This window comes from Hyla sarda, chromosome 8, assembly GCF_029499605.1.
Source record: "Hyla sarda isolate aHylSar1 chromosome 8, aHylSar1.hap1, whole genome shotgun sequence".
In the NCBI taxonomy this organism is placed as follows: domain Eukaryota; kingdom Metazoa; phylum Chordata; class Amphibia; order Anura; family Hylidae; genus Hyla; species Hyla sarda.
Window position 1 is genome coordinate 38,257,097 of NC_079196.1, and position 12,502 is coordinate 38,269,598.

The 12,502-nt window shown below is 38.7% G+C and overlaps 1 protein-coding gene across 3 annotated transcripts in view; it reads right to left on the minus strand.

Moving 5' to 3' along the window:
* Nucleotides 1–12,502, minus strand: part of ACVR1C (activin A receptor type 1C) — a 152,672-nt gene that overhangs the window by 107,768 nt on the left and 32,402 nt on the right. The window contains exon 1 of one of the 3 annotated variants that reach the window (XM_056534195.1): nucleotides 6,238–6,456. The exons of the other annotated variants lie outside the window; for them this stretch is intronic. Within the exon in view, the coding sequence (XP_056390170.1) occupies nucleotides 6,238–6,319 (82 nt within the window). The 5' untranslated portion in view covers nucleotides 6,320–6,456. Of the gene's footprint in view, nucleotides 1–6,237; nucleotides 6,457–12,502 lie in introns of those variants that run through there. 3 annotated transcript variants of the gene reach the window in all.

A 12,502-nucleotide genomic window follows, 5' to 3' on the forward strand; every position in this document is an offset into this window, starting at 1 on the left:
GGGATAAGAGTTCGGGACAGGAGGTCGGGATATGAGGACAAGATGTGAGGATGGGATATGAAGTCAAAAGCTTCCTCCTTTGTTTATTTTCCTCCCAAACAAGGATTAGGTAGGATAAACCGGGCAACGCCGGGTATTCAGCTAGTATATATATGTATACAGTGTATGTATGAATGTACTATATAAGAATGCACTATACATGAGTATATGAAACTATAATATTTTATTTATATATATATATATATATATATATATATATATATATATATAGATAGATATAGATATTATAGTATCATATACTCATGTATAGTGCATTCTTATAGTATATCTGTATAAAGTGCCTTCATATGTATTAGATCTACTAGTGTATCCTCCTATAGTATATGTACATATAGGGAGAGATTTATCAAAACCTGTGAAGAGGAAGAGTGGAGCAGTTGCCCAATCAGCTCGCTTCTTTCATTTTTAAAGAGACCTGTGGAAAATCAAAGAAGCGATCTGATTGGTTGCTATGGGCAACTGCACCACTCTTCCTCTACACAGGTTTTGATAAATCTCCCCCACAGTGTATCTATATAAAGTGTTTGTATATACAGAATATATATATATATATACACACACACACACACACACACACACACACACACAGTCATGGCTGTAAATGTTGGCACCCCTGAAAAGGATTGCAGTAACACATGTTTTGCTATACACATGTTTATTCCCTTTGTGTGTATTGGAACTGAACCAAAAGAGGAGGGAAAAAAGCAAATTGGACATAATGTCACCAAACTCCAAAAATGGGCTGGACAAAATTATTGGCACCCTTAACTTAATATTTGGTTGCACACCCTTTGGAAAAAATAACTGAAATCAGTCGCTTCCTATAACCATCAATAAGCTTCTTACACCTCTCAGCCGGAATGTTGGACCACTCTTCCTTTACAAACTGCTCCAGGTCTCTCTTATTGGAAGGCGCCTTTTCCCAACAGCAATTTTAAGATCTCTCCACAGGTGTTCAATGGGATTTAGATCTGGACTCATTGCTGGCCACTTCAGATCTCTCCAGCGCTTTGTAGCCATCCATTTCTGGGGGCTTTTTGACGTATGTTTGGGGTCATTGTCCTGCTGGAAGACCCAAGATCTCGGACGCAAACCCAGCTTTCTGACACTGGGCTGTACAGTGCGACCCAAAATCCGTTGGTAATCCTCAGATTTCATGATGTCTTGTACACATTCAAGGCTCCCAGTGCCAGAGGCAGCAAAACAACCCAAAACATCATTGACCCTCCACCATATTTCACTGTAGGTACTGTGTTCTTTTCTTTGTGGGCCTCATTCTGTTTTCGGTAAACAGTAGACTGATGAATCTTTACCAAAAAGCTCTATCTTGGTCTCATCTGTCCACAAGACATTTTTCCAGAAGGATTTTGGCTTACTCAAGTTCATTTTCACAAAATGTAGTCTTGCTTTTTTATGTCTCTGTGTCAGCAGTGGGGTCCTCCTGGGTCTCCTCCATAGTGGGGTCCTCCTGGGTCTCCTCCATAGTGGGGTCCTCCTGGGTCTCCTGCCATAGCGTTTCGTTTCATTTAAATGTCGACGGATAGTTTGCGCTGACACTGATGCTCCCTGAGCCTGCAGGACAGCTTGAATATCTTTGGAACTTGTTTGGGGCTGCTTAACCACCATCCGGACTATCCTGTGTTGACACCTTTCATCAATTTTTCTCTTTCATCCACGCTCACGGAGATTAGCTAAAGTGCCATGGGTTGCAAACTTCTTGATAATGTTACACACTGTGGACAGAGGCAAATCTAGATCTCTGGAGATGGACTTGTAACCTACAGATTGTTGATATTTTTCCACAATCTTGATTCTTAAGTCCTCAGACAGTTCTCTTCTCCTCTTTCTGTTGTCCATGCTTAGTGTGGCAAACACAGACGCATAACGCAAAGACTAAGTGAACTTCTCTCCTTTTTATCTGCTTTCAGGTGTGATTTTTATATTGCCCACAGCTATTACTTGCCCCAGGTGAGTTTAAAGGAGCATCAATCACATGCTTGAAACAATCTTATTTTACCACAATTTTGAAAGGGGGCCAATAATTTTGTCCAGCCCATTTTGGGAGTTTGGTGAGACATTATGTCCAATTTGCTTTTTTTCCTCCCTTTTTTGGTTTAGTTCCAATACACACAAAGGGAATAAACATGTGTATAACAAAACATGTGTTACTGCAATCCTTTTCTGTGAGAAATACTTCATTTTCTAGAAAAATTTCAGGGGTGCCAACATTTGCAGCCGTGACTGTGTGTGTGTGTGTGTATATGTATATGTATATGTATATATATATATATATATATATATATATATATATATACACTGAAGAAATGGCAGATGGGGGCACTCTCAAGGTGTGCAATGTAATCTAAGCCTGTTCTATGGCTCCTATGGATCGTATATACAGTATAAAGAAAGGATAATACGCACTCACCGCTAGGCTATGGCTGTCAATCCTAGGAGTCCGGGGACACGAGTGGAGTCGGCGTCTGCATGGAGCGCTCGGAGGCTACAACATATGCGTGTTCAATGTCTGCATAGAGGCCGGAAGAAGTGGGTTGATCCCGCGAAACAACCGGTGTAGCCTCCGAGCGCTTCATGCAGACGCCGACTCCACTCGTGTCCCCGGACTCCTAGGATTGACAGCCATAGCCTAGCGGTGAGTGCGTATTATCCTTTCTTTATAATATATATATATATATATATATATATATATATACACACACACACACACACACGAATAGTATGTATGCATATTATATGCAGACATTGAACACGCATATGTTCTGTATTCATATAAAGTCCATGCATGTATACTGTATAAGTTTACAGTAAAAGTAAATATGGTGTCTACCTGTACAGGACATGTTCATATGGTGTATAACTGTATCCTTGTAGAATGCATGTTTATATAGTGTATTTCGAGTAGTGTATCCCTCCCTGTACTATATATATATATATATATATATATATATATATATATATATATATATAAAGGGTCAGTATATAGCAGTTTAGTATATAGTAAATAGTTCATGTGTATATAATGTCTCTCTGTATAGCCACATATGTGCTGTATAGCACATACATAAAGTGTAATATGAAGTATGTCCATGTATATTATATACAGAGGTCAGTATATAGTACTTAGTTTATAGTTCAACATAAAGTAAATAGTTTGTTTATGTTTAGCTGTAAAGATAGGTATGTGCCCCTGTATAGCACATGTGTATATACTGTACTGTTATAAGTTTTATTTGTATATGTAGTGTGTGTGTCCCTGTACATTACATGAAATCAGTATATAGCACAATATACAGTAAATAGTGACTGTATATATAGTGTCTCAGGTATATATTAATAATATATATATATATATATATTGTCACCCTCAGAAGTATATAAGTATAGCATTGTACAGTATATGTCTGTATATATAGTGTCTCCCTGAATATATAGTATCTTTCTTTGCAGTATATTAGTATAGCATTGTACATTATATGTCTGTATATATAGTGTCACTCTCTGCGGTATATAGGTATAGCATTGTACAGTATATGTCTGTGTATATAGTGTCACTCTCTGCGGTATATAGGTATAGCATTGTACAGTATAGGTCTGTGTATATAGTGTCACCCTCTGCGGTATATAGGTATAGCATTGTACAGTATATGTCTGTATATATAGTGTCACCCTCTGCGGTATATAGGTATAGCATTGTACAGTATAGGTCTGTGTATATAGTGTCACTCTCTGCGGTATATAGGTATAGCATTGTACAGTATAGGTCTGTGTATATAGTGTCACTCTCTGCGGTATATAGGTATAGCACAGTACAGTATATCTCTGTATTATAGTGTCCCCCTCTGCAGTATATTGGTATAGTATTGTACAGTATATTTCTGTATATATAATGTCTCCCTGTGCAGTATATAGGTATAGAACAGTACAGTATATGTCTGTATATATAGTGTCACCCTCTGCAGTATATTAGTACAACACAGTACAGTATATGTCTGTATATATAGTGTCTCCTTGTGCAGTATATTAGTATAGCACAGTGTGTGTATATATATATATATATATATATATACACATAGTGTCACTGTATACAGTATATAGGTACAGTATATGTCTGTATATATAGTGTCACTCTCTGCAGTATATTAGTACAGCAAAGTACAGTATATGTCAGTATGTATATATAAATATATATACACACACACACACAGTGTCACTGTCTGCAGTATATAGGCACAGTACAGTATACGTCTGTATATATAGTGTGTATATGTGTATATATATATATATATATATATATATACACACACACAGTGTCACTGTCTGCAGTATATAGGCACAGCACAGTATATGTCTGTATATATGTATATATATATATATATATATATATATATATATATATATACAGTGTCACTGTCTGCAGTATATAGGCACAGCACAGTATGTATATGTATGTGTATATATATATATATATATATATATACAGTGTCACCCTCTGCAGTATATAGGCACAGCACAGTATATGTCAGTATATAATAGTGTGTATATGTGTGTGTGTGTATATATATACACACACACAGTGTCACCCTCTGCAGTATATAGGCACAGCACAGTGTATGTCTGTATATATAGAGTGTGTGTATATATATATATATATATATATATATATACAGTGTCACCCTCTGCAGTATATAGGCACAGCACAGTGTATGTCTGTATATATAGTGTGTGTATATATATATATATGTATATATAGTCACCTCTGCAGTATATAGGCACAGCACAGTGTATGTCTATATATATATATATATATATATATATATATATATAGTGTCACCTCTGCAGTATATAGGCACAGCACAGTGTATGTCTGTATATATAGTGTGTATATGTGTATATATATATATATATACACATACACACAGTGTCACCTCTGCAGTATATAGGCACAGCACAGTGTATGTCTGTATATAATAGTGTGTATATGTGTATGTATATATAGTGTCACCCTCTGCAGTATATAGGCACAGCACAGTGTATGTCTGTGTATATATATATATATATATATATATATATATATATATACAGTGTCACCCTCTGCAGTATATAGGCACAGCACAGTATATGTCTGTGTGTGTATGTATATATATATATATATATATATATATATACACAGTGTCACTCTCTGCAGTATATAGGCACAGCACAGTATATGTCTGTGTGTGTGTATGTATGTATATATATATATATATATATATATATATATATATATATATATATACACAGTGTCACCTCTGCAGTATATAGGCACAGCACAGTGTATGTCTATATATATATATATATATATATATATATATAGTGCCACCTCTGCAGTATATAGGCACAGCACAGTGTATGTCTGTATATATAGTGTGTATATGTGTATATATATATATATATATATATATATATATATACACAGTGTCACTCTCTGCAGTATATAGGCACAGTATATGTCTGTATCTAGTGACCAGCTGTCCGGTACCTGTGCACAGTGTATGTCTGTATATATAGTGTGTATATATATATATATATATATATACAGTGTCACTCTCTGCAGTATATAGGCACAGCACAGTATATGTCTGTATATATAGTGTGTATATATATATATATATATATATATATATATATACAGTGTCACCTCTGCAGTATATAGGCACAGTATATGTCTGTATCTAGTAACCAGCTGTCCGGTACCTGTGCACAGTATATGTCTGTATATATAGTGTGTGTATATATATATATATATATATATATATATATATATATATATACACAGTGTCACCTCTGCAGTATATAGGCACAGTATATGTCTGTATCTAGTAACCAGCTGTCCGGTACCTGTGCACAGTGTATGTCTGTATATATAGTGTGTGTATATATATATATATATATGTATATATATATATATATATATATATATATATATATATATATATACAGTGTCACTCTCTGCAGTATATAGGCACAGCACAGTATATGTCTGTATATATAGTGTGTGTATATATATATATATATATATATATATATATATATATATATATATATATATATACAGTGTCACCTCTGCAGTATATAGGCACAGTGTATGTCTGTATCTAGTGACCAGCTGTCCGGTACCTGTGCACAGTGTGGCCGCTCCCAGCAGCAGCAGGAGTAGCGCCGTGGTCCGGGGCGGCGGGGGGAGCCCGGAGCTCAGCATGGTGCACACGCATCTGCAGGCGGTTGTTGCCTTCCCCGGCTGGGTCGGAGGAGATGTCCGAGCTGAGAGTGTGGACGCCGGGCAGCAGCAGGAGTGGAGCTCCCGGGCACTGTCCACACTGTGATCACATCCTGCGGCTCCGCCTCCTCGTGCCCGGCTGTCACATGAGGCTGTCACCCCGCACCTGCACTGACAGCAGCGCATTATTACTTCGTATTTATCACTTATATATTGTTTATAAATACTAGAGCATTTCATATTTATTATTCATTTCATTATTTAATATTTTGTTGTACTTTTTCCTTTTTTTTCTTGTATTTATGGCTGTTGCTACAATGTAACTACTGTTACTACTTTTGTTACAATAATCCGATGTTGCCCCCCCTACCAGTGTGCCTCCAGCTGTTGCAAAACTACAACTCCTAGCATGCCCGGACAGCCAACGGCTGTCCGGGCATGCTGGGAGTTGTAGTTTTGCAACAGCTGGAGGCACACTGGTTGGGGGGGGGGGGGGGGGGGGACACTGCAATAATCTGTTTTACAATAGATCCTTAGAACAGACTTAAAATTTTGAAAAAGACTTTTTAATAGTTTGGTTCAGCCGCTGACAAAAAGTTCTGGTTCTGACCGAACTAGTTCTGTCCCAACTTGTACTTCACCATTAGCCCAAAATATGTGTATAACAATAAGAACCCTAAAAGCCCTGTATAACACTGTAAGGTCACCTAAGAGTATATCTATGGATTTCTGAGCTGTTTTTTAATGGGCACTGTCAGAATCCAAAACTTTTTATTTGTTGTATATGTTGGCAAAACATTAACCTTTATAATATACCTAATAAAAATTGTATCTCCATTTAAGAGAAATTATGGTTAATAAAAAAGACCACTAGGGGTCCCCATACCATCCAGGACATAATCCTGTCTGGCTGAAGCCTCATCTTTGTCTCAGCTCAAGCACAGGCTGATGAAAAGTCCAGAAAGTGAGGGCAGGACTAGCACTCCTCTGTGCTCACTCCTGTCCTATCAGACTGCAGCATGAAAACAGAGAGGAGGGGGTTACAGAAAAGCCTGAAATGATTGGATGAAGAGACCCAGCACAGCACAGTAGACTCAGGAAGGAAGTGAATTCATGGTGAGTGAGAGTGGGGTCAGTGCTTGCCTCGGATACGCCTCTTCCTGAGCAGTGGATGTCAGAATGAGTGACTATGCAGCGGCTCCAGTGGCTGATCTGATCGCTTGTGGCATGGCCCCTAGGATCAGGTCAACTTAGATGGCAACTGGAGGTCTCCTTACCTGCCTCCTGCTGCCATCATGGGGTCTTCTTCTCTGGTCTACCGTCAAGCAGACCAGGGAAGTAGATCACCAATAAAACTGATAAGTGCTACAGTCATGGCCGTAAATGTTGGCACCCCTGACATTTTTCAAGAAAATGAAGTATTTCTCACAGAAAAGGATTGCAGTAACACATGTTTTGCTATACACATGTTTATTCCCTTTGTATGTATTGGAACTAAGCCAAAAAAAAGGGAGGGGAAAGAGCAAATTGGACATAATGTCACCAAACTCCAAAAATGGGCTGGACAAAATTATTGGCACCCTTAACTTAATATTTGGTTGCACACCCTTTGGAAAAAATAACTGAAATCGGTCACTTCCTATAACCATCAATAAGCTTCTTACACCTCTCAGCCGGAATGTTGGACCACTCTTCCTTTCTGCTCCAGGTCTCTCTTATTGGAAGGCGCCTTTTCCCAACAGCAATTTTAAGATCTCTCCACAGGTGTTCAATGGGATTTAGATCTGGACTCATTGCTGCCACTTCAGAACTCTCCAGTGCTTTGTTGCCATCCATTTCTGGGGGCTTTTTGACGTATGTTTGGGGTCATTGTCCTGCTGGAAGACCCAAGATCTCGGACGCAAACCCAGCTTTCTGACACTGGGCTGTACAGTGCGACCCAAAATCCGTTGGTAATCCTCAGATTTCATGATGTCTTGCACACATTCAAGGCACCCAGTGCCAGGAGGCAGCAACCCCCCCCCCCCCCCCCCCCCCAAAAACATCATTGACCCTCCACCATATTTCACTGTACGTACTGTGTTCTTTTCTTTGTAGGCCTCATTTCATTTATGGTAAACAGTAGAATGATGTGCTTTACCAAAAAGCTCTATCTTGGTTTCATTCGTCCACAAGACGTTTTCCCAGAAGGATTTTGGCTTACTCAGGTTCATTTTGGCAAAATGTAGTCTTGTTTTTTATGTCTCTGTGTCAGCAGTGGGGTCCTCCTGGGTCTCCTCCATAGCTTTTCATTTCATTTAAATGTCGACGGATAGTTCGCGCTGACAATGATGCTCCCTGAGCCTGCAGGACATCTTGAATATCTTTGGAACTTGTTTGGGGCTGCTTATCCACCATCCGGACTATCCTGCGTTGACACCTTTCATCAATTTTTTTCTTCCGTCCTCGCCCAAGGAGATTAGCTACAGTGCCATGGGTTGCAAACTTCTTGATAATGTTGCGCACTGTGGACAAAGGCAAATCTAGATCTCTGGAGATGGACTTGTAACCTTGAGATTGTTGATATTTTTCCACAATTTTGGTTCTTAAGTCCTCAGACAGTTCTCTTCTCCTCTTTCTGTTGTCCATGCTTAGTGGGGCACACACAGACACACAATGCAAAGACTAAGTGAACTTCTCTCCTTTTTATCTGCTTTCAGGTGTGATTTTCATATTACCCACACCTATTACTTGCCCCAGGGGAGTTTAAAGGAACGTCACATGCTTGAAACAATCTTATTTTTCCACAATTTTGAAAGGGGGCCAATAATTTTGTCCAGCCCATTTTTGGAGTTTGGAGTTTGTGTCCAATTTGCTTTTTTTCCTCCCTTTTTTGGTTTAGTTCCAATTCACACAAAGGGAATAAACATGTGTATAGCAAAACATGTGTTACTGCAATCCTTTTCTGTGAGAAATACTTCTTTTTCTAGAAAAAAATTCAGGGGTGCAAATCTAAAGAATCTGCAATCTAAAGATTGCAATAAATAGGGACTATAAAAGTGTAAAAAAAAAAAAAAGTTTTAATAAGTGAATAAGCCCCTACCCCAATAAAAAATAAAATTCCCCCTTTTCCCATTTAGAAAAAGAAAAGAGTAAAAAATAAAAACATACTTAGTATCGCTGCTTGCAGAAATGTCCGATCAATTAAAATACAATGTTAATGATCCCGTAGGGTGAACGGCGTAAACGTAAAAAAAAATCCCAAAGTAAAAAAATTTAGATTTTTTATCAAATCATATAGCAGAATTTTTTTTTATAAAAAGTGAGAAAAAAATCCTATAGAAATAAGAGTGGTACAGATAAAAACTACAGATCATGGTGCAAAAAAAATAAGCCCTCCCACATCCCCGTATATGGAAAATAAGAAGATTATAGGGGTATATTTTAAACATACTGATTTTCTTCAATAAAGTTTGACGTTGTACAATAATGGAAAAACGATATAAATTGGGTATCGTTTTAATCACATTACAAAGTGTCATTACAAAACACAATTGGTCATGCAAAAAACCTTCAAATGGGTCTGTTGGGGGAAAAAATAAAAAAAGTTATGGCTCTTACAAGGGAGGAGGAAAAGCAAAAATGGAAAATTCCTGTGTCCTCAGGGCCAAAATAGGCTGAATCCTTAGGGGTTAAAGGGATACTCCAGTGAAAAAAAATCTGTCTGTGTCAGGAACTGTACAGAGTAGGAGCAAATCCCCATAGAAATCTCTCCTGCTCTGTTTCCTAACATGGACAGAGGTGTCAGCAGAGAGCACTGTGGTCAGATTGGAAAGAACTACACAACTTCCTCCGGAGTATACAGCAGCTGATAAGTACTGGAAGGATTAAGATTTTTATATAGAATGGCACCAGATGACTTGAAAACATTTTTTCCCCACTGAGTACCCCTTTAACCTTACTCTTCCCCCTTGCATGGCTTAATTAATTTAACAGAATTTTGAACTGCACTGGAGAGAAGATGAGCTGTATTATTTGTGGTGTATTAACATTTGAGTTATTGTATAGTTCCAATTTTAGATTTTAGTCAATTTTTGACTCAAACTTTTATACTATTTTCGTTCTATTCCAGTTGATATTAGATTTAGAGCGCTAAAAGCTATCGGGTGGCCCAGAATGTTTTTTATGCTCTACATGCTATACAGATAATGTTCTCCTCCTCCATCACAGATAATGTTCTCCTCCCCCATCACAGATAATATTCTCCTCCCCCATCACAGATAATGTTCTCTCCCCCCATCACAGATAATGTTCTCTCCCCCATCACACATAATGTTCTACTCCCCCATCACAGATAATGTTCTCCTCCCATATGACAGATAATATTCTCTCCCCATCACAGATAATGTTCTCTCCCCCATCACAGATAATGTTCTCTCCCCCATCACAGATAATGTTCTCTCCCCCATCACAGATAATGTTCTCTCCCCCATCACAGATAATGTTCTCCTCCCATATGACAGATAATATTCTCTCCCCCATCACAGATAATGTTCTCCCCATCACAGATGATATTTTCTCCCCCATCACAGATAATGTTCTCCTCCCCATCACAGATAATGTTCTCCCCCATCACAGATAATGTTCTCCCCCATCACAGATGATATTCTCTCCCCCATCACAGATAATGTTCTCCTCCCCATCACAGATAATGTTCTCTGTTCTCTTCCCCATCACACATAATGTTCTCTCCCCATCACAGATAATGTTCTCTCCCCCATCACAGATAATGTTCTCCTCCCCATCACAGATAATGTTCTCTGTTCTCTTCCCCATCACACATAATGTTCTCTCCCCATCACAGATAATGTTCTCTCCCCATCACAGATAATGTTCTCCCCATCACAGATAATGTTCTCTCCCCATCACAGATAATGTTCTCTCCCCCATCACAGATAATATTCTCTCCCCCATCACAGATAATGTTTTCTCCCCCATCACAGATAATGTTTTCTCCCCCATCACAGATAATGTTTTCTCCCCCATCACAGAAATTGTTCTCTCCCCCATCACAGATAACGTTCTCTTCCCCATCACACATAATGTTCTCTCCCCCATCACAGATAATGTTCTCTCCCCTTCACAGATAATGTTCTCTCCCCCATCACAGATAATGTTCTCCTCCCCATCACAGATAATGTTCTCTGTTCTCTTCCCCATCACAGATAATGTTCTCTCCCCCATCACAGATAATGTTCTCTCCCCATCACAGATAATGTTCTCTCCTATCACAGATAATGTTCTCTCCTATCACAGATAATGTTCTCTCCCCCATCACAGAAATTGTTCTCTCTCCTATCACAGATAATGTTCTCCTCCCCCATCACACATAATGTTCTCTCCCCCATCACAGATAATGTTCTCTCCCCCATCACAGATAATATTCTCTCCCCCATCACAGATAATGTTCTCCTCCCATATGACAGATAATATTCTCTCCCCCATCACAGATAATGTTCTCCCCATCACAGATGATATTCTCTCCCCCATCACAGATAATGTTCTCTCCCATCACAGATAATGTTCTCCCACATCACAGATGATATTCTCTCCCCCATCACAGATAATGTTCTCCTCCCCATCACAGATAATGTTCTCTGTTCTCTTCCCCATCACAGATAATGTTCTCTCCTATCACAGATAATGTTCTCTCTCCCATCACAGATAATTTCCACCCGTCACGTATCCAGTCCCAGAAACACAGAGGTTTCCGAGACTGGAGCAGCAGCCCGGCATAGAATGCAGATGCTACACGGAGATCGCGGGGTATCCCAGCGGCGGGCCCCCCACGATCAGACGTCCTATCCCCTATCCTTTCGATAGGGGATAAGATGTCTATGGTGGGAATACCCCTTTAATGTCTTTCTATTATCTCTATCTCTGACATCATATTTTCATAGCTTTTTGCTTCAGAAACTTGTTTTCTACTTTCTGCTTAATAAGACAATTTAGAGACTCTGAAAACCTTGTTAGAAACTTTCAAGAGCTTAAAAATATCCTTTTGTCAGGGGGTGGAGGCCGGAAGACAAATATGTGGAAAGTGTATAAAATGGCATGTCCTTCTATCTGTGGTATAAGGATTTATTGATCTATCCTTGGTGTACCTTCCAGCTTATACCTTTTACT